We start from the raw sequence: 26,684 nt of genomic DNA on the forward strand, positions 1-26,684 counted from the left end.
CATTATTCCGTATGTTGAATCTGTTCGTGACAAACTTCCGCTATCAAAAGCCAAGCAACCCGCTCTCTGCATTTTCGATGTCTTTCACGCACACCATGTTGAATCTTTTAAAGAAAAGTTATCAGACAATAACATTCGCATTCGTTATGTACCAGCATCCTGCACGAGTGAATTACAACCTCTTGATCTTTCGGGAAACGACGAATTTAAATCAATTGTAAGATCAAAATTTGTAGAATGGTATTCCAAACAGATCATGGCTGGAATCAAGTCAGGAAAGAAAGTCGGTGATATTAATGGGACCTTCGTTTGTCTACTCTCAAACCACTGCAAGCAGGATGGATCGTACACGCATTTCAGAACGTTAAGACTGAGACACTGTAAAGGGGGTGGGCTAAGGCAGGTATAGCTGACGTGTGCAAGAATGTGTAACTTTATACCAAATAATGACAGTATATAATTGATTTAATTTTATTTTGAATACCTGTAAATATGTTATTAAATATAAAATGTGACGGAGCGATTATTTAACTGTCCCTTTCATTATAAATAAAGATCAAAGCGTACACAGGTCATTATGGTCACTATGGATTATTCGGATCAATGAACACATTCACAATAAAAGTGTCAATCTTACAAATACAGGTAGCGTGGACTGCTCTCACCTGATATTGTTTTCACAACAATTTAAAGGTCAGCTTGGGTCATTCTGGTTGTAAAATTGTTTACATAGCAATTCGTCTTTGATCGACGGGTATGTGTTGTCTAGGGTAATAAAGTTTCTTCTAAATTTTGTGATATGGGTATTTATATTCGCGGGTATTTATTTTCGCGGAAAATGGTCAACCGCGAAATCCGCGAAAATAAATACCACGCGCAAATAAGTACGTTTACAGTATATCAGTTTTTTTTTTATTTTTGAAAGCAAAACACAAATTTGTAATGAAATCTCCATGGCTGTAGAAGACTTCCATAAAGTACAGTTTCACATACAAAATTGACAACTAATGAACAAAAATCCTCATCCTGTCTGATGTTAAAAATGATCTTGACCTGAATGCTTTTTCTTGAACATCTTATAGTAATTTTCTACATTTTTTTCTCTTTATTTGTTTCTCTCATACACATAATTATTTTCCCTATCTTTTTGTTTTAGTTTGTTCTGTTTCAAGTTAGGCTTGGCTCCACAGATCCAGGATTTGTATGGAAAAGTACAGTTCACAGGTACTTGCACTTCGAGTGATGTGTAGTAACATCAGTTCTTAACTTAGGGATTACTAATGGTGGCATTCATCTTTCAAATGTATTTTTTTTAATTGAGCTGCCTTGCTTGTATCTTGGGAAAAGGAGGAGGTAACTCCATATTTAAGTCAAGAACATAGCACTTCATGCTTAGTTATTCAAAGGTTTTTGTCCAAAAATTATGTTTATGGGTGTATATTTGTTATCACTGTCAGTATGTGCTTCTTCTGGTAAAATTTATGTAAGAACAGATTTTACAGAAAGTTCATCTTGGATCATACACTTAATCTTTCAAAACAACTTTTTTATGACTTACAGAGGAGGAAATTAGTGCTATGAGATCTGAGTTAGAAAAATATGGTATTCAGATGCCTGCCTTCAGTAAAATTGGTGGAATACTTGCCAATGAAGTAAGAAAATATTTTTTATTGCTGCAAACCCACAATAATCTCAATTTACTCCAAAACTTCAGTATTCTAAGTCTGGTTGAATTTCAATTTTAATCTATAGGTTTTCCACAGCTTTAAGAAATTGGGAACATCATAGTGTCAAAAAAAATTTGATACACCCCAAAAAAGGCTGCATATTTTTATTATTGTTATTGAGTTGTTTTATGGGTCTTTATTATGAAATGTTTAATTATTCATTCCAATCTATCTGCTCTGAGGAGATAATCAACATTGAAAATCTAATAGTTTTTATTGTATTTTAGTGTCATTTACAGTTATCTCCCTTAATTTTGATTTCTACAGTACATTCTGTATATATTTTTTTTTCTCCTATGAACAAGGGTTATATGAAAAGCTACATGTTAATTCCTGTTTACTATAACATTTTAAACAAAATATCAAAAATAAAAATATGTAGGCTTTCCAGCCATGAATCGTATTTTGCATGATTCTTAGCTGTAGTGCTGTTTAATTGTAGATGTACATGTAAGTACCACTGGCTTTACATGTAAATCTACATATGACTTTCATTCCTTGAAGCAAGTAATAAATTGTAACTTCTTTTCTTTCTTTTTTTTTTCAGATGACAGTTGATGATGCTGCTTGTAAGTAAAGTTAATCCAATGTACAATGAATCAGGGTTCTTTATATTGCATGTTTAAATGAAAGTCATCTTTGACAAGTTACAACAAAATGTGCATCCCAGGAGGTATCCCTTAAATTGATTATACATGGTCAAAATATACAAACCAATTAACCAAAACAAATTTACGGATGAAGACACAGAAGTTAAATAAATGTAAAATCAAGATTGCCAATGTGATTTACAATTAGTCACCACAACAATTTAATTTTAGGGGGAGGTGTCAATCATGTTATTGTCTACAGAGCCAATCAAAATGGATGATGGTCAGAGATAGATCATCCTTGGCCACATGCATGTTGCTAACTGCAAGTTTTAAAAACACTGTTGATTCATATGTTTAATTTAAAACTAAGTTACTTTGCTAAGGATTATACTAAAGTCCTGAAACAATGTTTTTTTCCATGATTTGAAAAAGGCATTTAATCCTAAAGTATGTTTCAAAATTCTATTTGCCAATCAAGGTAGAAGTTACCTCCTATTTTATACATTTCAGTACATGCTGCCATTATAGCTATTAATGAGGCCATTGACAAAGAGGACCCTGCAGAAACTATGAATGCTCTTAGGAACCCTTCAGCTTTATTGAATGCCCTTGAGGATGACAGTATTGAAGATTATCAAGCTCTTCTATTTTCAGCAAAGCAGACAAAGGCAGAAGCTGCCAGAAATAAGGTTTACTATCATACTAGGATTGCATTTCTTGACTAATGCTTTATAAATTTTTTTCAAATCTTATAATTTATGCTTCATATTCAATGTTTCGTTGGCTTGAACATACATGTATTTACTCAAGTCAGTGAAGCTGCCAGAAATTAGGTCTGCTATTGTAATACTAGGATTGAACTACTTAACCAATGAAACAGATGCTTCAATTTCTGGGAAAAAAATCTTTCAATTTGTTTCAATTTTTCCTGTTTCAAACATAATTACACTATAGTCGGCGTCACATAAATAACATACTGTTAAAATTTGAATAAAAATATTTTCTACGACTTTATTGACACCTACCGTCGTTTAAATTGTCTTAAATGACTTGCTCATTCGTTTAGCCAAACGGCTTCTCCCTAAACATTGAATCGTTAAATTCCGGTCAGATTTTAATTCTAGGTGGCAATATTTACATTGTAAAAAGTCGGCCATGTTTACAGTGATCGGGTTGCTAGGAGATGTTGTTTACGTTTAAATGGTTTGTCCAAAAACCGAAGAACCCAGAATGCAATTCGGCGTTATTTCGGATATCTCGGATTTATTTTACGCGAACAACGTATAATACCGAGAAGTTGATCAAGCAGACGATTGTCACCGGAGTTCGACGGGAACTTACGCACTTCGTTTGTAAACAAATCGTCCCGTAAAAACCAACATGGCGGATATTAGTATGGGATTTTCCCGTAAGGATTTGTTACGCATGATTTAAGCTAATAAGCGACTTGTTTTTGAGAAGCTGTTTGGCTAAACGAATGAGCAAGTCATTTAAGACAATTTAAACGACGGTTGGTGTCAATAAAGTCGTAGAAAATATTTTTATTCAAATTTTAATAGTATGTTATTTATGTGACGCCGAGTATAGTCCTAGGTTGAATATTAAGATAAATAATTAACAAATCTTGTGTTGGGTTTAATTTATTTTCCAGAATCATTTTTTATCGGAAGTCAAAATCTAGGTTGAGGAATATTTGGGAATTTATGAGTTTGCAATGTTACTGGTTAACATAACAGATTAATAGAGCTTATTTTTTGTCACACACGTAGTTAATAAGTATATTCAGCATTTAAAGGCAGCATCATTTAGATGGTGAAATTTCATGACCCTTCACTCTATTACAGAGTATAGATAATAATTTGGAACATGATGTCTATGATGAATACCTTACACAAGCAGAGATACAGGGAAATGTCAATAAAGTTAACAGTAAGTTCTTCAGTTTTACAGTTGCAAGCCTCTTGCGAGAAATTTTTAATTTTGCCTTGGAGATCATAGAAATGAGATCTGCTGGCAAATAAAAATATTGCTGACAAGACTTTTTATGGAGAAGTATACAGTATGACTTAATTGATTTCACTCTTTTATTGGTTACAAGAAACATTAAATGTTATGTAATTTAACAGTGTTGTGTGTGGAAGTTAAATTTTCCTTACCAGAACAGCGGTCAGAATATTGGGTTTTTTTCTCATGAAAAATTCCTGATTCAGACATGATTTTTTTCCCTGCTTTCTATTGGAATTCCGCCACTTCAAATCTGGATTTTAACATTACGATTCTTTTTTTACTGTGTATTTACTTCCGATTTTGCCAATTCCCGCTTTGTTTGTAGACCTCGTAAAATCATGTCTGTTGAATGCTTTTAATTGCAAGCTTTTACAAGGACTAGAAAAGAATTACCACTTTTTATCATTCTTAATATTAGATGACTTGAAGAAATCTATGCGATTTGTCAATTTGTCAATTACAGCTGTACAGACATTATCGAGAGTTGATGATGCACTCTCTAAACAGAACAAAGCATTGGTGTTACAATTACTGAAGTCAAAACATCTGGGCATCCAGAAAGTCAAAGATGATAATATAGATTTTTATATGGTTCATTTGGAGGAAGCAAAAGAGAACAAAATGGTATGGATTTTCTTTGTGTCACTTGAAATATAGGTATTGAAATTGGGAGTTCAAATTTACCCTCAAAAGTAGACAATCCTGGACTTTTCTAATCTATAAACCACAATAAAGTGTCAATTACAAGAGAGAAATTGAGGTTCCCAGTCCATGGCCCACCACTAATTTAAACATCTGTCCAATAAACAAAGAAATAAACTGCAAATTTTAGTCTCTTAGATTGTTACACTTTATATTTGTTTTTGCAGGAAATAGAGCAAGAAAAAATAGTTAATTCCAAGCGAAAATAGCTAAATTTTTAAATATGTCTTTTTATAAAAGTTAGGCAATTTTTGGTTGTAGCATTTTTAAATAAGTTATGTACTTAAAAATCTTGTTATAAAATATCTTACATCATTTAACATGAAAGGGTAAATTTGTAGTTGAGTGAGTACATGTAGTTTTCTTGTTGACTACATGTACTTTATATAGTGTTGAAGGGCAGCATCATGAAACATACATGTATATTTGATTAAAAACTTCACTTGTGTTTTTGTTCTGTTTTAATCATTTGCTTCATAATACCACTAAACATGATTTTCTTTTGTTTTTAACCGAATTCTGCTTTTTCGTATCCAGATTTTACCATTACATTTCGTTCTTTTTAACTGTGTTTACTTTGTAAAATCATGTCTGTAAAGTAACTTTTACACATTCTTTTTAGAATAACAATACAGACAAAGATTCAGTGTTGACCAAGGAAGATATACAGGAAGCTGTTAACCAAGGGAACTTAGATGCTGATGTTGAATATCAAAGTAGGTTCAGGATCTAAACCTGAGAAATTATTAGTTGAAAAGATAACTTTTGATTTTATTCCGCTTTTTAACGGAAACCCGCTAATTGAAATTCGGATTTTAAAGTTACAATTCATGTTGTTTTTTTGTTTTTTTACTGTTTATTTATTTCTGATTTTACCGATTTCCACTTTGTTTAACGACCTTGTAAGATCATCCCTTCATAATTAAGTTGAGAATATATTCCATTCCACTCGTTCGACATTCACCATTCTATAAGCCGTGAGTGCAATTAGGCCAAAAATTTATTTTGTAACATATACAGGAAAATTTAAACTCAGTTGAATGAGTGTTTGGAGTATTCAGTCACCATTAAGTATTGTTTTCATACTGACCAGCTCTTTGTGACAGTATAGTTTTGTGATCTCTGGATTAGTTACTTAAATTATGGGGCTGTTTCCCATGAATATTGTTAATTTGTACTACCATTAAATACAGAAGACCTGTAGATTAAATGTTGCTATAAAAAGTATCACACCAAGGCTGATATAATTTGATAATTGAGAATTTAGGACTGAATCTGTTGTTGGCATTATCAATTAATTTGACATTTTATTGTTAACCAATTATTTTTAGTATTCTTAAGGGATATTTGTTTGTAATAATTGTAAAATGTTTTACAGGAGCCTTAGCAGTAACCAATATTAACCTGGCTCTTACCAACAATGATGTGGATCACCTTGTAAAAGTTTTACAGAATCCTTCAGCACAGCTTCCAGAGGTGTTTGAATCAGCTGGAACACTGTATATGGAAGAATTCAAAAACATGAAAGATGAAAAACAGGTATGATCTGAAGTATGGGTTGTATTTAAGATAATGTATATTAGAAATTTTGAAAATAAATGGTTTAGGACATAACATTGCAAAAACTGCAAGGTTTAAAAAATTCCAAAAAGAAATGGTATTTTATCTTTTACAGACTGTTTTCTGTCTTTGTAGCAGGGCATAATCTATGATTCAGTGAATAGAAGAAGTGATTTCTCCCAAGAGTGATAGGGAGAAGTGAGTCTGGAATGGGGAGAAATCATACTTCACCGCTATAATATTTTATCGCATTGATAAGAAGTTGTATATCAAGGACATTTATTCTAATGAATAATAAACAAATAAGATATGTTTAATACTGTAATTCCATATTCTATACTTGCGAATGATTAAGTACATGTATAATAAGTAACTTTAATTGAATATAGTAAGTGATCAGATTGTCATTGAGAACTTGTTTCTTATATTAACATGTTCTTAAAGTCTAAAAATGGTCTGCACCTTCATGTGGTCTCTTCCTGAAAAAGAAAAAGAAATTTTTTTGTAAATTATCTGTTCTGACATGATGAGTACACTTGTATTGTAATTGATACATGATACAAAGCTCAAATCAGTCTGTACAAACATGCATGTACATATATGTTTACATATACATTGTTTTGTGGGATTATTTTCAAATAATTGATAGTTACAGCAAGCACAGCGAAGTGGTGTGAGCTCTACAGTTATTACATGTACTATCTAAATTTCCCTTAAGGTTCCCCAATATACTAACGAAAAAAAAAAATCATGGCCCGGAGGTAACAAAAAGTGATTGTCACTACAGAAGTTTTATGGTCGTCATCATGAACTCGTGGATCGTTATGGTTTCTCCATCAGCACCATGAAAACTGATTTATTCAACGGGTCATAGTTTTCCTTTCCTGGTTTGTCTACCCCGGACGACTTTTTATGAGCAACTCGGCGGGTGTTTCTAGAAAAGCAGAGGACGCTTACCCTACCAGTGCACCTGGTCCATGCTCCCAGTTTTTTAGTGGAGTCCGAGTTGCTCATTTACTTTTGTTACTTTGTATGTATGATTTTAGTTACATTATGTTCTTTGTTGTGTATGTCTGTTTTCCATGTCTGGTCTTTGTCCCTGGATTACATTCTTTTGATTACCGCTATAACCTTGATTCCCTTGATTACTCTTTCTTTCGGAGAAAATTCATCGCTTTCTTAAACCACAAAAATAAAAATAAATATGTAAAGATTACATTTCAGTAAAAATAAATTCATCTTTTCTGATAGTTTTCGAGTCTTTCTCTATTTATTTTTTACTTATTAATAGAAGTGAATATGATGTTTTTAATTAGTTCAGAAAACACTTGGGTGTACGTACGTGTATCTCCACTGTTCCACTGCCGCTGTTGTCAAGAACCTAACCCGCTTTGGAAAAAATATAACTGATTATATTATCAAAATCAAAGCATAGCTTTTCTAAGATAGGAAAGGCAATCATTTTCTTGTTTGGAATTTGCAGCTGTCGTCTGAGTTTTGTTTAGGTAGTACAATACAGTTAGGTCATTTCTGAAAATTTGGTCTCATGTTGTTGAAATAAAGCTGTTTTGAGGCAGTCCGCACAGAAATTTCTAGTGTTTTGTCATTAAAAAGTGCATACAGTCAAACCTCGGTAGCTCGAACTCCAAGGGACCATTGAAATGTGTTCGAGTTATCGGGAGTTCGAGAAATTGAAGTTTGTTTATTTCCGTATTTTTTTCGTTGCCTGTCTGAGTTCGACTTTATCGTGAGAAATTGCTTACTTCCTCCGAAGTTGTGTTAGTTCATGGATCTTTTCCATTCGCTTTCGGTAGATTATGTTGATTTGTGGACATTAAAAATGCTGTGTGTTCTTTTAAAAACGTCCAGAGTGCGGGTTCATTGGTCAATAATTTGTTTTCATCCGATTTTCTTTCATGGTTTCATCATACCGACTTCGGAACATTCTCGAACTTCAATCAGTTTTATGTTAAAATCAAAACTACCTAATTAGTGATGACTTGAATATTACCTGTAATTAACTAAAATGACACTGATTAATTATAGGGTTTCAATTTTTCTCACCTTTTATTACCCAAGCTGACAAAATGGCTGACGAGTTTGAATTAGTGAGGGTTATCCTCTAAGATTTATTACCGAACAAACCGACTTGTCAGTTCGAGTTTTTTCGAGAAATCGAAGTTCAAGAAATCCAAGGTTATTTATATTGATTATATAGGAGAAAATTTTGGTACTTTGAATTGTGTTCGAGAAATTCCGGTTGTTTGAGCCATCCGAGTTCGAGCGAGTGAAGTTCGACAGTATTTTTGAAATCCTTGGTGTGTGGAAGTTCAAGTCAATTATAAGTAATTTAGTGATTATTGTTATAAAATCCAGTAGCCATGGTAACATACTGAAAAAAATATTACTGAGTTTTAGTACAAATCAGGGGTGCCTTTCCAAAACTAACAGCCAATTACTAAGTTTTATAAAATATCAGGCACTTAGACACTACCACAGGATAAAAAAAATTTCAAGTGATTCATTTATTAAAAAAAAAAAAACATTAATTAACTAGGCAGATTTTCAAATAGAAATATTGATTTTGCTTGCTGCTTGAATAAGAATAAAAATATTGCTCTTGCGAAGCAAATATTTTCATCTGGGTCGATCTTCCCCCCTCTTTGTAAAGTCCTTTATTATTTTTACGGGTCTCACAGACGGTGCATGTATGGTAAAACTCACGGTGCTCGCTGATTTAGGCAATTCCTACCCCATATTAATTTAAATTGGTAAAGGAATGACTGCATCCTGATATACCATAATGGTAGTCTCTTATCCAATAAATTTCCCTGATTTTTTTTATAAGTGATAATAGTTAGCTTAATTATCTTTATTCTTGCCTTATCAAAACAAAGTGTCACTTCAAACCCACGTGAACTCGTACACATAACTGTTATCCAGGCTGAACATATCAACTATTATATGTACTTGTCTTTTAAAACCATTGAAATCACTGTAAGAGTCTCTCATTGAGTAAATAAATTAATTGTTGTCATCAAATTACATATTTAATCAAGGAACACAAAATATACATGTACCTTACCTTGTGTGATTGTTTTCATTTGATTTTGAACTAAACAAGTTGAATATGTTTCATTCAAATAAGTTCTGCTAATTTTATCCATTATCCAAGTAGCTAGAACGGGTGAAATATTTCCTGGATTGCTTGGAACTGATGAAAATTTAGTGAACTCCTTCCAATTCAAGTTTTCTCTTTGTGACGAAAATTGCCGCCATTTTGCACTTTGGTTGTTTATTACCTGGAAGGGCTAGAGTTATCCCTCTTTGGTCAAATTACACAGCAACTTCACTTCTCTTAAAAGAACACAAGCTGGTGACTTTTAACTAGTTTTAAAAATTCTTGGCGACTTCAATCTCCATTTTCACAGCCTAGATTATCCCCTGCTTTGTAGGCAGAATTGAAATAAAATATCATGATTTGAGTGAAAATATCTTTTAATGTATTTCTGTTTAATTTTTTTCAGGATGACTTGGATTATGATGAAATATTTGCCGCAATTAAAGGTTTGTAAAGATACATGATCTTAATATTAAAGAAATTTTTTAATGGACTTTGGTCTCATAACATTTGTAACACTTGGCTGTTGATTGACAGAGACAAAACGAGGAATATCGACAGAGTTAAAAAAAATTGACCACTAGAACGGGTTGAAATTTCACATTTCCTTAGATTAGCCTAGGATCAACTAAATTGATGCAAATAGGTGATGAAAATACTGTCAATAATTGTTATTTGTGGACTTGTGTTATATCAAAAAGGTCCATGGACATATTGCATCTTTTTGCCTCTTTGTGTTCATTTTCGTATTATAGCTCATGCAGTGGTAATGTGTAGAGGATAAATGATAATTAGTTGGAGAACTGCCTTTGGTAGTTAACTGGACATTTGAGAAGTAGATTTTACCTATATCAGATATAGATTTAAATACCGATGGAATAAAAAACAGTTTAAATTTCTTTTTCTATTGGCCTGTTTACTACCTTAGGCAGTTCATCGCGTAATGGTTGTGAAATGAAAAGAAGACGAAATCTCTTATCTGAAGTTCACAACTTTACCAGCTGTAATTTACTGATATTTCATGTAACTGTTGTGCTGTTTTTAGTACTGTCAGCAGTGGCTAAGATAAACCAAGCTGTAGATGTTGGTAATCCTGAGAGAACATATAAAGCCTTGTCTGATGACGATGCCTGTGTTTCTGATCTGGATGAAAGTAATGCAGAAAATTATCAGAAAACTTTGGCATCCTCTAAAGCTGCTAAAACTGAGGTAGTCATTTTAAATAGAATCATGTTAGACCAGAGATTTTTAATGCACATATTCAATATTACCCAAAAAAATCTATGGACTGTGATTTAAGGTGCAAGAGAACAATTTTTCTCAGACTGTTTAACAACATTTATGTTACTTAACATATAGGCAATACTGTGGAAGTACAACTGTTTGTGGGATACCAATTTTTGTGGGTTTAGTAAGCCATAAAAATTTGGTTCTAATCAAAAGAAAACTTTCCATTTGTTTGTATTATAGAATTGTCAAATCCACAAACTAATAATTTTTCCCTAAACCATGAAATTGGTACCCAAGAATAAAAGTACTTTCACATAAGTTTATCTTGAATTCAGAAAAAAAACATATCAGTCATGTAAACCCAACTAATCTAGATGTTGGTCTTAGCTTCATCACAGATGAATCTTCCACAAATTGGTCAGTCTAAATTCATTGGTATATGAGTTTTAATTGTTCCTCGCGATTCGTGGAGAGGGGACATGGAAATTCCGGGCATCCGTCTGTTTTCCGCACCTTTTTTTTTGTTATGCTTTTACCAAATAAGTTTTTTTGTGGTATGTGGCCTTATTATGAAGAGTTACAAATTAAATTCAACTTAGGTTACAGTTGAATGATTTTTACGAAGTTATGGCCCTTGGACTTAGAAAATTTCAGTGAATTTACAGTTTTCCGCTTTTTTTTATGTAATGCTTTCACCAATTGATTTTAAATTTTGTTTGTAGTGTTACTATGAAAAGTTACAGATTAAGTTCGACTTCAGTTACAGTTGAATGATTTTTATGGAAGTTACGGCCCTTCAGTGAATTTACAGTTTTCCGCATCTTTTTTTTTTTTTTTTTTTTTTTTTTTGGTAATGCCTTCACCAATTGATTTTATATTTTGTATGTTGTCTTACTATGAGAAGTTACAGAATAAGAATGACTTTGGTTAGGGTTGATTGATTTTTATAGAAGTTATGGTCCTTGGACTTAGAAAATTTCAGTGAATTCAAAGTTTTCCTCACTTTTTTTTGGGGGGGGGACATTGGAATGCTGTTCTTTTATTTCTTCAGAGGGCACTCAGTTACATCTCAGACATGGATTTAATAACTTTTTACATTCTTCATATTTTCAAAGTTTCAATCTGCTTTATTTTCAGGGAACATGTGAACTTTTGACCCACTTTGAAATCTGTTCTTGTGTTGGACTGGTCAACCAGCAAGTGACAGAGGAACATCAAAGTAGGTGATGTTTATTTTTCCTGATACAGACTAGACATACAAGAACTGCCTCAATGGTCTCAGGATAGCATGCTCGCCTTGAGTTTGGGATGTTGTGGGTTCCCTGCCAATTCACATCAAAGACTTAAATATTGGTAGTCACTGCTTCTCCATCAAGAGTGATGCCTGGTTGGTGCAGTCAGAATGATGTATCTTGCTGACTGTTTCTTTTTTAAGCTAGCACCATAAAAACCCAAGTCAGCTTGTCACACTAGTATAAAGCAGGGTTTTTATCAATTGATCAAAATATTCTGGTCCTGAAATGTATGAAATATCTGCCATAAGACAGTAAACCACAACTAATTAATGAAAGAGACATTTTTGTAACAAAACAAACCATATTGTACATAGTTCCCCATTTTATGGGTTCTGTATGATTACCTTTAATTTTTATAAAGCTATCAAATGAATGGGTTGAAACCATTACCTTTTTATACCTCTTTTGTTAGCTGCAGTTAGCATGAACATTTTTAGAGGTGATCCTTAAAAGTTTGAACCTTTAAGTGGAATAGTTCATTTTCTTGCAGGAGTACAAGCTATTGGTCAGATAAATAAGGCATTACAGGAAGGTAATCCTACGCGTACTCTTCAGGCTTTACAGGAACCTATGGCTAAGCTAGAAAATGTTGACAAGAATCAGTCCTATAGATACCATGTGTTGCTTGTTCATCAAAAACAAGATAAGGAAAAGGTATGGTAATTTAGAAATAATTCGTGGAGATGGTACATTTGTACTCATTTTAACATGGATGCGTCATTTATATTTGATTATTTACCACCGAGTGACAGTGAGGTGTTAAATGAGAATAAAAATGCCAAACCCATGTTTAAATGAGTACAAATCTACCCCCAGAAGAAATTGTTTCTTTTCTAATATGACAAATACAGTAATTTTGTGACAAAAATTTCCCTAGGTGTAGCCAAAATAACAGCTGTTCCATTTAACCTTCCCCGTATGGAAGTTGGATTAAATTTATATATTTATATCATCATATGTGTTAAATGTGTGTATTTTATAAAATTGATTTAAATTAGATGACCTTTCAGCCATCAAATCATCCCGTAAACATTTCTAAATGAGTGTTTTGTCTCGAAGCGACAGTGAAAAAAAAGAGACCATGCGCAGATGCTAAAGGTGGGGGTTGTACCGACATATGCTGTTTGACGATATGAAGACATCATGTAGAATCGCCTTTAAACAGGTGTAATGTATTTTATTCCTGGAAAGGAAATGCCATACCTTTCATATTAAACTCAAATATGTCTTTAGCTTATTCTGTCTTATCTCTTGAAGACTTGGTTGATACTAGTTCATACATACGGGATTATATTGTGTAATTCCTGATCTAGGCCTGGTAGAGATTTAGCTAGGTTATTAAGAATTATAGATACATGTAGTAAAAACAGTGTATTATCTACATGTATATAAATATGCCAAGAATCAGCTCTATATGTACCTTGTTCTACACAGTTAAAATCTTTGTTCTTGTAAGTATCTAATTTGGAGTCTAGTTACCATGGGCTAGAATCAGTCTGATAGCTCTGGTTCATTTTTGAAATATGAGAAATTTTTTGCATTTAGCATAATGTACAGATTTTGTGAGAGCTTTAATATTAATTCACACTTAAAATTGTAAAAAAATGCTTTTTTTCCACAGGATATTTTATTGTTTATTTTGACAATATGGAATAATTCTATAAATAAGATTATTAGTTTTTCATGTTCATATATTTGTAGGAAACAGAAGATGAAGAAGCAGAATTGTGGGTTGAAGAAATACAGTCCTCTATAGAAACAGCAAATAGAGATGCTGAAACCGGACTGAAAAGTAATGAATTGCTAAAATTAATGATAACATAAGACTGGCAAAAAAGGAAGGGGGAAAACCAGATTCAATGTATCAATTTGGAAAGTTTGTCAAAGAGGATCAATACTTATCCAATGCTGGCCATTTAAATTTTCCTGTATAATTTACAAAATAAATTTTTGGCCTGGTTGCACTCACGCAAAACAGCTTATAGAATGATGAACGTCGAACGAGTAGAATGGTAGGGGAAATATTCTCATATCATTTTTCTCAGCCATTAGATATTTGGTGTGCAATTTAATTATCAGGTCCCATATCATGGGATGCGAATTCAGGTCTTTCACACTTCTACTTCCTGTTTACCAACTTTGTGTATTTTACAGCAATCTGGTTATTTCTGCAAATTTTATAAGGTACTTTAAAGAAGTGAATCATAAAAGAAAATGTTGCTACATGTATTTCTTGCCTTTGTCATACTTTCAGTAATTGATCTCATAAAATACAGATTAAATTACAACGTATATCTTCTTTTGTAGTGTCCAAGGCCCTAAGTGATATTAATGTAGCAGTGGATGATTCTGAAGATAAGCTAGCTGAATCCCTCCAGAGCAGTGATTTGGGTCTACACAGTATAATCCCTGAGTGTATGGGCCAGTATCAACAAGGTCTTAAAGAGGCAAGGGAGAATAAGCTAAAAGCAGGTTTGTATGAGTGTAATATAAAAATTAGGGTCAATTATACTTTCATGACATCTGAAGAGTTGGATGGACAACATTTGATAACTGAAAATTGTACATAATACCATGTATCTCTTGTCTACAGGTATAATAAAACTGATATGTTAAAATATTGTTTGACATAAGACTATGATTTTAAGAAAAACAGGGTTCACATACGGGTTTCCTCTTTACTTATTAAATTGGGTTTTATGGGTTTTTCCTGGCTGATGAGGTCATCCCTGATTGAGTATGCAGCAGTATTAACAATTAGTTTGTTTGATTTATATGAAGATGTGGATACTTGTTTTACTCAAATATCAACATGAATGTTATGTAATTTGTCAATAAAATTTGGTGTCAGCAATGCTTGTTAGGCTATTGGCAATGTTATATGTTGTTGTGCATTCATTTCATTTAGGTTTTTTGAGTGATTAGAGTGTGCATACACATTATTGAGTTTGTTAAGTCCTGAAATTAAACTCTTTTCTGGTTATCAATTGAACTGTTGATTATAGTTATTAAGTGTAAGTTTTTGTAAGAATCAGGCAAAATGGGAAAATCAGAAAGATGCATGTCAAAACCCCACTGATCTGAAAACAAAATATCACTCAAGGATGCTTACTCTATTTGAATAGACCATAATTTGATCTCTGCATCATTGGATTTTCTCAAAAAAATTTCAATAGAATCTTAGAAAAATGAGGTTTTTCGCAGAGTTATCTGCCCTTGAAATGTTCATTTTCAGTGTACTTCAATGAATTGTAATTCAATAATCCAGCATGATATGAAAAATCTTTTCTGTTTTCCTTGATTCTAATGGTGAAAATAGTCAAATTAAACTATCAAAATGTTTGTTTTTTCATACTGTTTCACCCACTGCCTTATTCTCACAGATACTGACACTTATTACCAAATTTAACATAAAAAAATGTATATAGGATGTTTTAAGGAATACTTCACATCACAACCTATTAAAGTGCATGTTTTAAACTAAATGGTAAGAACAGAAAAATGTAAATGATTTAGTTTCATAAAACATTAAAATTTGTTGTGATTTTATGAAGTACTATTTATTTGAATTCATAGATTTGAAGAAATTTTAATTCCTGGTATCTTGTCAGTAAAGTGATTCTGTTTAATAGGTGACGGTGGTAGTGGATGGATGATGAACAGACTGAAAGACAACTCCAAGTTCTACTATAATATACACAAAGATGTGTATGCTTGGGCAAGGCCTGATGAAGTCGTCAAGGATCACTCACTGCTCACCAAAGAAGAAATTCAGGTAGGTATTCCTTTTGTATTTTGTGTCCCACATTTTGATCTGAGTGTAAAAGATTTTAAATAGTCATTCAGGTTTGGGAGAATGTAAAATTTTTGTTTCTGTGAAGATTTGCTAACAATGGTCTTTTGTTAACTTTGTCACTGTATGTTGTTTTATAGTTCTATTATTTCCTGGTTATTGTCAATTACTGTGTACTTTGTAGACAGTAGTTTCTGACATAACGTCTGCCCATGACAGGGAGCTGTTTCTGAAAGCCAACGAGCCATTTGTTGTCAAGATTCAGTCTCATGCTAGAGGATACTTAGCCAGGAAACAGTATAAGGAGAGAATACATTTCATGCAGACCCAGGTTCCCGCTGTTGTAAGAATCCAGGTGAGAATGATTACTTTTGATTTCAGTATTATCATGGATTGTTGTGTGGTAAAATAGTTACTGTCTCTTCAATAGAGTTTGTAAGTCTCATTCTAGTTTCAGTTTCCCTTCTGGAATTTCCAGTGTAGAACGTATTGAAATCCGAAGGCCGATATGCATTTTAGTGTGTACTTCCGGGAAATTCAAACGCTGCTTCACAATGCAAATTCTTCTATTTCATGCTATTCTAATTATTTTTATCGCTTAGAACTTGATAATTGTCATTTTTAATCAGTATTTTTACCCAAAAATGATATTTTGCTTTTAATATTGAACGCACCGTGTTGGGAAAGATGCCACGTTCCTTGCACGTTAAAGAACCCTGCTGTGGTATTCGATAGGAGTAGGAACCTTTGCGCTCCGCCACAGGAGGCTAAATTGCCCGACCTTACCCATCCCCCCTTTTTCCAGTGGCAATCAAAATTTGTCGACCCTATTGTCCTTGTGTCCCATCCATTTTTTTTCATTTCATGTTCATTTTATCATCCATTTCATGTTCATCGTCTGAATATAGCTGAAATATTGCTACTCGGACGTTAAACCCCAACAAACAAACAAACAATAATATTGAACGCAATGCTATGTTAATGATGAATCTCCATACATTTGAATGGTAGACTAGGACCCATTCTTACGAAACCACGGAGTCACGTGACGAGACTTACATACCCTATTGTGATCCTGTACTGAAATTAGGCACATCATATAGATTTATTTGTTATGCAATGTACATGTACAGTAGTCAACACTTTAAATTTGCTTGTTAGATGTTTATTGTTCAGATTGTAAAATATATTCAAATTCCCATTTATCAGCATACAATGCTCCCCCCCTCTCAGAATAAACACCATTATTACACCCTACCTTAACTGTATGTCTTTGAAAAATGGAAGAAGTTGCATTATCAATTCAAGTAATTGGATATAGAAGAAATCCTGGAACAAACTGCTCAGAACATCAAAAGGGCAAGGGTCATTTAACAAGTTTCATAACACTAAGGAAATAAAAGTTCTCGCTTTTAAAAAGACATTGAAAGGGTTTCTCATTCAATGTCAAGTTGATCTGAAAAGGAAGAATATTTATGAGCGACTGATAATCAGAATTTTTCTGAAACTACATTAGCAAATATACAGTGTTATTCATTTACCCTTCTGTTCAAGACCCATCATGACATTAAAAAAAAACTTAGTTGGTTACGCATTTAGTCCTATAAAAAAATTATGAGTATGAAATAAGTTTTACCAGCAATTTCCAAATGTTTCTAGAAAAACAGAGGAATCTTATTTTACTATAGCACCTGGTCCATACTCCCAGCTTATAGTGGAGTTTAGGTTGCTCATTTACTATTGTTTCTTTGTATGTGTTATTTTGGTTATTTTGTGCTCTTTGTTGTGTGTTTCTATTTTCCTTGTCTAGTCGTTACCCTATGATAATATTCTGTTTATTACTGTTCAAATTCTCTTTTAATTTTTATTTCTATTAAGGAATTAAATGACAATTTGTGTTATACTGTTTCAGGCAGCATGGAAGGGGCTTACACAGAAACGAAAGTATCAAGAGAGACTCAAATACCTGAAAGACAATGTTGACCCTGTTGTCAAGGTAACCGCTGTAAATTTGTCTGCCATTTTATTGCAATTTTGGAAGTACACATGTAAATGAGATTTATATTTCTCTTTTGTTCAGCTGAACTTCTGAATTACATTTTTTTTTATATTGTATTGAATTCATATTTCGAAATACTGAAAACGCGTTACCTCATCAACCAAGCATAGATTGCAAGTACAAATTTAATTTTGGCCGACAAATGATATATTTATCAGTTTTTCCTATTCCCTGGAATAAAGTTTTGTAAATGTTATGGTTTATATGTTGTTTTTGTTGATTTTAGCTTCAGGCTATGGTTAGAATGTGGAGAGCAAAGAGGGATTACAAGAAAAGACTGAATTACTTCAAAGATAATGTAAGTTTGTACATGACTAGTGAAGAAACTGAAATGAACCAAAATTTTTTAGAATAAGAGCTAAATACAATGAGGCTCCTTTCTGTTGTAACTCTGTTCTCTTTTAGGATAAATGTGATTCATTTAGGAAAGCTTATATAAATTTTTATTTTTTATTTATTTTTTTTTTAAATGTAAAAGTAAACAGAAAGTAACATGTGGCTTTTCATGTAAGCTTTGTTCATAGGAAATAAAAAATGTATAGAATGTACTGTAGTATTCAAAATAAAGAGATATAACTGTAAATGACACAGTAGAAACCATTGGATTTTTAATGTTAATTATCTCCTATGAGCAGACAAATTGGGATGAATGATTATACACTTCATCATATTTACCTATAAAGCAACTTATGGAGCCTTTTTTGGGGTGTGTCACATTTTACAGAATTTGAATGATTCTTAGCTGGAGTACTACTTTAAATGTTTTGCATGAAAACTTTTATGGATTTTTGCTTTAAGGTCAAAACATTAGTTGGCATTTATAATCTGTTTTCAGGAAGATTCTGTAGTGAAGATTCAGGCATTTGTCAGATCTAATAAAGCCAGACATGACTACAGGGCATTGAGTAAGTTGATTATTTATGTGACTAGTATTTATCATTAGATATTGCTGAAGTTGTATGAAGTGGTGAGTCCATCATCTGTATTTGATCATGTTGCACTTCTTTTTTGATCTAGCAAATTTTATAGTTGTTACAGGACTAACATGGTTATATACATTTCAAACATGTATTTCACCAGCATCTGTAGATGTTTTAAGTTGATTAAATGATGATAATTCTGAGATACAAAGTTGGTAAAGTATTTAGATAATTTTATCTATTATTATCATCCCCCCCCCAAAAAAAAAAATTAAAAAAACTTTGGGGTATACAGGAATTGCCCTGTCTTCCATTTCATCCGTCCAAATTTCTTGTAAGCACAACTCTTAATTGCTCAAGGGATTTTGATGATTTTTTTTAGGAAGATCAGGCATCAAATTTTTAAGAAATAATCAAAGAAATAATTATTGTTACAGGTTGGAGGACTCCAAGGGGAAATCATCAAACTTAAGGATTTTATATTTAACTCCGTTTGAAGTGGGGTACTGTGAATGAACTATTGTTCGTGGGGTACCAATTTTCATGGTTTTCGTGGGTAGGCCAAACCACGAAATTTGGTTCCCAACAAAAAGGAGATTTCCATTGATGTGTATACTGAAAACCCCAAAACCATGAATTCAAGAATCCACGAACTTGTGCTTCTTCCCTAATCCACAAAAATCGGTATCCATGAATTAAAAGTACTTTCACAGTATTCTCTTTGTTTGACAGTAGTTCTATTTATAATATGGTTTTTTTACAGTGCAAGAAGAGAATCCTCCACTGAATGTTGTGCAGAGATTTGTTCATCTGTTGGATGCAAGTGATGTAGATTACTCAGAAGAAATAGGTTGGTTAATAGAAGTAAAAGGAAGTAGAAAAGCTATAGACATGTTCAGTAGTTTCAGGTAGAGAAGCATTAGAAGAAAGTGTATGTGATACGAACAGCTCAGCTTAAGATATTTGAAGAGATTAATGCTGTATGAGTAACAAAATTTTCATTTACATGTAGCTCAATAATGCATTCTGTAAAATGAAGAAATGTACAAAGACTGTACCAGATCTTCTAGTCATGTGAAAAGGATAATTATGACCTTTTGTGGCATACATTTTTGTTTGATTTGCTTTGCTTTCAGGAATTGGTGCTATCTTAATCCTGTATTTTTTTTATTATTAAATCAGACAAGAGGTGATTCATGCATGTCAAAAATCCACCAAATTCACTTTTATTTCTTATTCAGAAACAGTTACAGACCATATAACCAGTCTTTGTTTGTCATTCCCTAATTTGCACTGTTTAAGATAAATATTACATAGGTTATGTATAAAATTGCTGTAAGAGTTATCTATCTTGATTTTGTTTGATTTGGTAAATTTTTTGATGTAGGGTTTTCTCAAAAATACAGATGTGAATACTGAAAGGTCTATCGTTATGCAAAAGTAGAGCATATGGAGAAGGAACAATATTTGTTGATTTGGTGGGTTTTTGTACACCATGAATCGTCTCTATCATAGGAAGTGTCTGAATTTTATATGGACTGCTACTTAAACTTAAATATTTGACAACACCAAGCAAGTACTCGGTATGTAAATGGTGTTACAATGTCTTTTTACAGAGTTACAGAAATTAAGACAGAAAGTTGTAACAGAAATAAAGTCAACTAAGCAGCTTGAAGTAGATCTTGATCAAATGGACATCAAAATTGGTTTACTCATCAAAAACAGAATTTCTTTACAGGTAAAATGCTAGTGATATAAGATGTGTTTACTTACATGAACATAGATTCTACAATATTTGTATTGATTATCACTGCTGATTACAAATCGTGATTCTTAATAGAAAGCTCCATGTATAAAGTGTAGAGAATCACTAAGTTCAAGATCATTACAGGCAGAATACAAAAATATCGATTATATATATATTGCAAATTTCGATATGCTGTTCACATGTTTCAAGAAGTAACTTTTCATCAGCAGCATTAGAATCAAATATGTAGGAAGATCTAAATCTAAAAACTAATTGTATACCAGAAGTACTCAAAACTATAACTATCAAAATAGGAAGCCAAATCCATCACTGAGAGGTTTTACAAGGAATAATGTATTATACACAAAGTTATATTGTGTTGAAGAATTTGGTAATCAGTTTTCTAACTGTAAACAGATTAGCTTTCGTGGTTGCTAGTTTTTAAAAAAATTCTGTAAGTGAACAATCAATTTTCGTTGTTTAAAAATAATAAGTGTTTCATTGTGTAACAAATCAGTTTCGTGGTAACTATTTTTTAGCTTATCTGTGCACTTAAAAAATCAATATGTTAACTCATGTTGGACTCTTCTAATGCTTATTTAAGGAGGTAGACCTAGGGTAAGGGACACAACTCTTAAAAATCATTGGAACGTTTGTATTTAGCATTTTACATCTATCTTATGTAAGCATCTAATTAACTTGGATTCATTTTATTCTTCTTCAAACAAAAGCTTGAGAGGATTTGGTGAAATTGAATATAGTAAAAACATGTCACTGATTTCATGAGTTATGCCCCTTACCGTAGGTCTACCTCATTAAGTGTAAGTCTCTGTAGGAATCAGGCCAAATGGGAAGAATGCAGGTCCAAAACCCACCATTCTGACAATATTATTTCACTCAAAGATGATTTCTCTTTTTGAAATTACCATTATTTGATCTCTGCATCAGTGCAGTTCAATAGAAAGTTAAAAAAAAAATGAGGTTTTTGATAGAGTTACCTGCCCTTGAAATAATCATTTCAGTTCGTTTTAATGAAGTTATGACTCAATTTACCAAAAAGATATAAAAAATTGTGTGTTTTTTTCTTGATTCTGATGGTCAAATAGTCAGTAGTCAAATTACACTATCAAAATGGTGGGTTTTGTTATACTTAGTTTCACCAACTGCCTGATTCTTACAGAGACCAACACTTAACTTATTAACCAATTTGGAATTTCAAAGAGAATATTTTAAATAAAATATTACTTCATTTTACCAGAAAATATTGGAAAAACAACAAATAAGTTTTATGTAGTCTTATTTTCAATCATTAACAGGATGTAGTCAGTGCAGACAAGAAACTTTCGAAACACAAAGAAGACCGAGGCATTCCAAAGGGATTGAAAGCTCTTAGCAAAGATTGCCATGACAGATTAGAAGCTTACCAACATCTTTTTTACCTATTACAAACGAACCCAGCTTACCTTGCCAAGCTTATTTTTGAAATGCCACAGAGTAAGACGACAAAGTTTATGGAGTCTGTAATTTATTCACTGTTCAACTATGGTGCTAACCAACGAGAGGAATTTCTTCTAATTCGGCTGTTTAAAACTGCTCTAGAAGAAGAAATTGCGTAAGTGTGACCATGTTGATTAGAATATTTACTGGAACAAATTGGGTTTAATGAAATCAGAAAACAAGTAACTGAAGTCTTATTCCAAATTCGTAGGATTTACAGCATGTGAAATAGTTGACTTCAAGTGGTTGGTTAGTCTTGATTGTATTACTATTACCTGATTAAATGTCTTAGGTGGTTTAATGGACAAAAAGCAAGGAGATTATAACTTTTATGACATTGATTAAAAAACCCATGATATAAAAAAAAATTAAATCACTTTGTCTCGCCTATGGAATTTCATCAGGTAATAGTCATTCAATCAAAGGCAAACAAACACTTTTTCATGAAGCTAACTATTTTACTCGCTGTAACATCAGTGGAAATGTTGTATATTGAAATATGCATTTTCTTGTATTTATAGCTTCAATCGTATTGTCTTGTTTTTCATATTAAATTTAATCACACATAAATTTTCACCAACTTTTTTTGACTTTTCGTACCAAATGTTTGTTCAACAGAAATATCTCTATTTGAGCAAAATTTATGCCACCTGTTCCTTATAAAAATGGAACATGGGTACGTTCTAAAAAATATAATTTTTTCATAATATTCAAATAAAAACATAACTATATATTTTGTGTGCATTCTTCAGTCGGCTGTAAGTATGTGTGTGTTGTGTCGTTATTTCAGAACTACCGATCTATAAGAGCATGTCATTTTCTAATTAGAGAGATATTCACATTAACATATTCAAAATAAGAGCATGCTGAAATGTACATGCTAGACTATTGACTTGTTGCTACTAAGATGGGAGATTCTATACTTACCTTTAACTACAGACCAAATAATATAATATGGCTCGGCTAAGTTGTCAAAGGATGCAGTGAGTTAAGGTCAAGAATTTTTTTTTTACCACTGGCCAAACTTGATATGCAGCATCATTACTTAATTTAAACAGAGAAAAAGAATTAGGGCTATTAGTTACTGTGAAAGTACTTTAATTCGTGGATTAGGGAAGAAACACTAGTTTGTAGATTCTTGATTTTGTGGTTTTTAGGTTTTCAGCATACGCATTAATGGAAATTTCCTTTCCATTGGGAACCAAATTTTGTGGTTTAACTTAGCCACAAAAACCTAATAAATTGGTACCCATGAACAATAGTACACAGTATTTCTTTCCATTGGCCAGTAATCACAGCTGGTGCATTACATAGGAGTTTTGGTTGCTGGGATAACTATATGAATCACAAAATAAATTTTCATGTAAGTGAAATAAGTATAACCCTGTCATAGAAATTTTTGGTGTATGTTTTTTTTTTATATAAAAAAATTGTAAAATAATTAAGCGCTACTTGGTGAAAAAGGGAGCCACAGGGAAGTTTTCGACTCTAGTAACAATTCTTATAGGCTGCTTTTAAAGCTTTTCTGTTAAGTAGCACTCCAGCTAAGAATTACGCAAAATGTGATACATGGTTGGAAAGCCTACATATTTTTATTTTTGATATTTTGTTTAAAATGTTTTAGTTAACAGAAAAGAGCCCATATAACCTTTGCTCTTTAGATAAAAGTTATACAGAATAAGTTGTAGAATTCAAAAATAAGGGAGATAACTCTGTAAATGACACTGAAATACAATAGAAAGCATTGGATTTTCAATGTGGATTATCTTCTAAGAGCAGACAAAATGGAATGAATAATTATACATTTCATCATATAGACATATAAAGCAACTTAATAACAAAAATAAAAATATGTAGCCTTTTTTTTGGTGCATATCACATATTACAGAATGTGCAGGATTCTTACGAGGACTGCTACTTAATAATCTTCATACTGTGTGAAAGATAGACCTTAAGTGTGTAATATTAAAATCCCAACATCCTATGGTCAACAGTTTTTCATGACATTAATAATGTTTTTACATGTACCAATATGATATTTATCAAATTTATGCTATTTTAGATTCCCAGTTAATTTTTTTCCTAAGCAAAAAGCAGAGTTTGTTACTGATTATTAAATGAACCTGAAGATTTTAATCCTTTTCTATTAAATCTTAGTGTGTGGTTTTATATAGATGGAGAATATATTGTAAGCAAGTTTTGATGCGGTCTGATATTAACTTCCTGTTAGTGTGAACTTGGCCATTTTTTTACTATATGGAAAGGTAGAGAAAATTTTACACACAACAATCTTTGCTCCCAATGAATGGATTGGTTTCAAGTTTGGTGTGTTCCTTTATAAAGATGGGCTAATGTTGTAAGCAATTTTCCCTGTTGTCCAGTACCAAATTCCTGTAGGAATGGGATATCTCTAGCACAACAATGTGTGCAACTCCAAGTTTTTCCTTGTAAATTGAGTTCAGTAGCGCCATTTTGATTTATTGGTAGATTGCAATTAGGCTTTTGTTTTTTGTTTTTGTTTTCTTTTGTTTTGTTTTTTTTACATGTAATTTGATACTTATCCATCATGATGGGATTTATATGCTATAACATGACAGGGTGCCAGGTTGTCAATGGCATTTCTACACATTTTCCTATATTAGAATTATCCTTTTTTTTTTGTTTAAATAGTTGTATGAAAACTTCATTCAAATGAATTTTACACAATGTAGATAGCTTAGAAAATCACTTATTTTATAGATTTTAGTAGTTATTTTCATATTTGCTTTAGAGGAATTCTTGGTTAAACATTCATATTGTACAAGAGAAGTTTTTTTAGTGTTATTTAAACAGCTTTAAGGAGATAGACCTAGGGTAAGGGACATAATTCTTGAAATCAGTGATATGTTTGTGTCGTATTCAATTTCACCAAAGCCCTTCAAGCTTTCATTTGAAACAGAGTGAAATCAATCCAAGTTACTTTGGTGCTTACATGAGATTGATATAAGGAGCCTGAATACAAACATTTCAGTGATTTGTAAGAGTTGTGTCCATTACTGTAGGTCTACCTCCTTAAATTGTAATAATTTGAAAAACTTTTTTTTTGATGGGGGGAATAAAATCTGGATTTCCCTTTTGTACACAATGAATGATAGTTCCAAGCAATTTCTGGCAGTATGCTGCTAATGTGTGTGCTAAAAATAGGTTCATCTCATTTATCTAACATCATGAATGAAATATTGAAGAATTTTATTGAACCTTCTCAAACCCATTTTTCACCACTGCTTACATTTATACTAGACGCTTTAATCAGAAAACAGAGAATTTCATAACCATAACCCTTCAGATTGAGAAGTTGCTTCATAAGTTCTTTATCAATTTATTATCCTTGAATAGGTCCGGAATATGTAAGTAGAATTGAAAATTTGGAATCCTTCACAAACTTAACCCAGGCTTTTCAAAACAACAAAAGCATAACCTTATTTATACCTAAGGCAACAGCAGTGCTGTTTGATGGTATTGTCTGGTGCATCCGTTTATCCGTCCATATGTTAACAGGATATCCATTCAGCAAAATCACTTTACATTGCAGTTGTCTTTGACATACCCTAATTTTAGATATTATTGCATACAATCATTGTAGCAATATTGATACTTTAAGTTATTTTTTAAACTTTGCTAATAAGTTAATCAAGAAAAATTCTGCTTAAGAAGACTGTAACCAGTTCTATTGTACCAGTTTTAACTATTGTCAAATTGTATTTTTTTGCTGAAATATCTAATTCTGATACTGACAAAAATATAGATACTTTAGATTGCCTACAGGCTAGAATATAGGGACCAGGCTTAATTGCTCACTAGCTAAAAAAAAATTGAACTAGACCTATTATCCTAACACACAGGAACTTTCTCTTAAGTACCAGTAGTGGAACACCAGCTAGTATAAAGGCCTTCTTATTAACCAGGTCTCTGAAAACATTAACTTTCTTGAAATCAGTTCTCACATTTTTTAATAGAATTTTTCTAGAATGGAAAAAAGATTGAAGTAGCTCTTTTTTCATGTTTACTTGTTAAGAATTAAAAAAAATTTCATGGTGCACATTTTTTATACTGGGTTAAAAGGCTTGCTTCATATATGTTCAAGTGCTATATGTATAAATTTTATATTTTTGACATAGCTTTTTTGCAATGACTGAGCAGCTGAAGTGAAAATAGCTTTACAAATATTTGTAACAAGACCTTGTTCAAAATATTGATATTTACCATATTTAAATTTTCTAGGTCAAAGGTGGACAAAATGTCTGATTTCGTGACTGGTAGCCCTCTTGTTGTAAAGATGATTGTGGGTTTTAATAGGTAAGTGTCAGAACTGTCATTACCACAAGTGTCCTTCATATGCTTGGTTACAGAAATAGAAATATTATACTGATTTATAATCGAATTTTGGGTTTTCA

At 32.3% G+C, this 26,684-nt stretch overlaps 1 protein-coding gene across 1 annotated transcript in view; it reads left to right on the forward strand.

Moving 5' to 3' along the window:
• Positions 1 to 26,684, forward strand: part of LOC148621075 (ras GTPase-activating-like protein IQGAP1) — a 66,895-nt gene that overhangs the window by 21,928 nt on the left and 18,283 nt on the right. The window contains exons 6-28 of the mRNA XM_088575083.1: positions 1,157 to 1,224; positions 1,561 to 1,652; positions 2,275 to 2,296; positions 2,831 to 3,009; positions 4,165 to 4,249; positions 4,791 to 4,951; positions 5,652 to 5,745; positions 6,408 to 6,568; positions 10,117 to 10,156; positions 10,756 to 10,919; positions 12,078 to 12,159; positions 12,726 to 12,889; positions 13,937 to 14,027; positions 14,543 to 14,707; positions 15,868 to 16,010; positions 16,213 to 16,383; positions 17,941 to 18,024; positions 18,314 to 18,385; positions 18,923 to 18,992; positions 19,771 to 19,857; positions 20,624 to 20,745; positions 22,071 to 22,366; positions 26,512 to 26,586. Coding sequence (XP_088431209.1) covers positions 1,157 to 1,224; positions 1,561 to 1,652; positions 2,275 to 2,296; positions 2,831 to 3,009; positions 4,165 to 4,249; positions 4,791 to 4,951; positions 5,652 to 5,745; positions 6,408 to 6,568; positions 10,117 to 10,156; positions 10,756 to 10,919; positions 12,078 to 12,159; positions 12,726 to 12,889; positions 13,937 to 14,027; positions 14,543 to 14,707; positions 15,868 to 16,010; positions 16,213 to 16,383; positions 17,941 to 18,024; positions 18,314 to 18,385; positions 18,923 to 18,992; positions 19,771 to 19,857; positions 20,624 to 20,745; positions 22,071 to 22,366; positions 26,512 to 26,586 — 2,688 coding nt within the window. The remainder of the gene's footprint in view (positions 1 to 1,156; positions 1,225 to 1,560; positions 1,653 to 2,274; positions 2,297 to 2,830; positions 3,010 to 4,164; positions 4,250 to 4,790; positions 4,952 to 5,651; positions 5,746 to 6,407; positions 6,569 to 10,116; positions 10,157 to 10,755; positions 10,920 to 12,077; positions 12,160 to 12,725; positions 12,890 to 13,936; positions 14,028 to 14,542; positions 14,708 to 15,867; positions 16,011 to 16,212; positions 16,384 to 17,940; positions 18,025 to 18,313; positions 18,386 to 18,922; positions 18,993 to 19,770; positions 19,858 to 20,623; positions 20,746 to 22,070; positions 22,367 to 26,511; positions 26,587 to 26,684) is intronic.

Source organism: Perna viridis, chromosome 3, assembly GCF_037379345.1.
Source record: "Perna viridis isolate PV_CMFRI_1.1 ecotype Kerala chromosome 3, ASM3737934v1, whole genome shotgun sequence".
Taxonomy (NCBI): domain Eukaryota; kingdom Metazoa; phylum Mollusca; class Bivalvia; order Mytilida; family Mytilidae; genus Perna; species Perna viridis.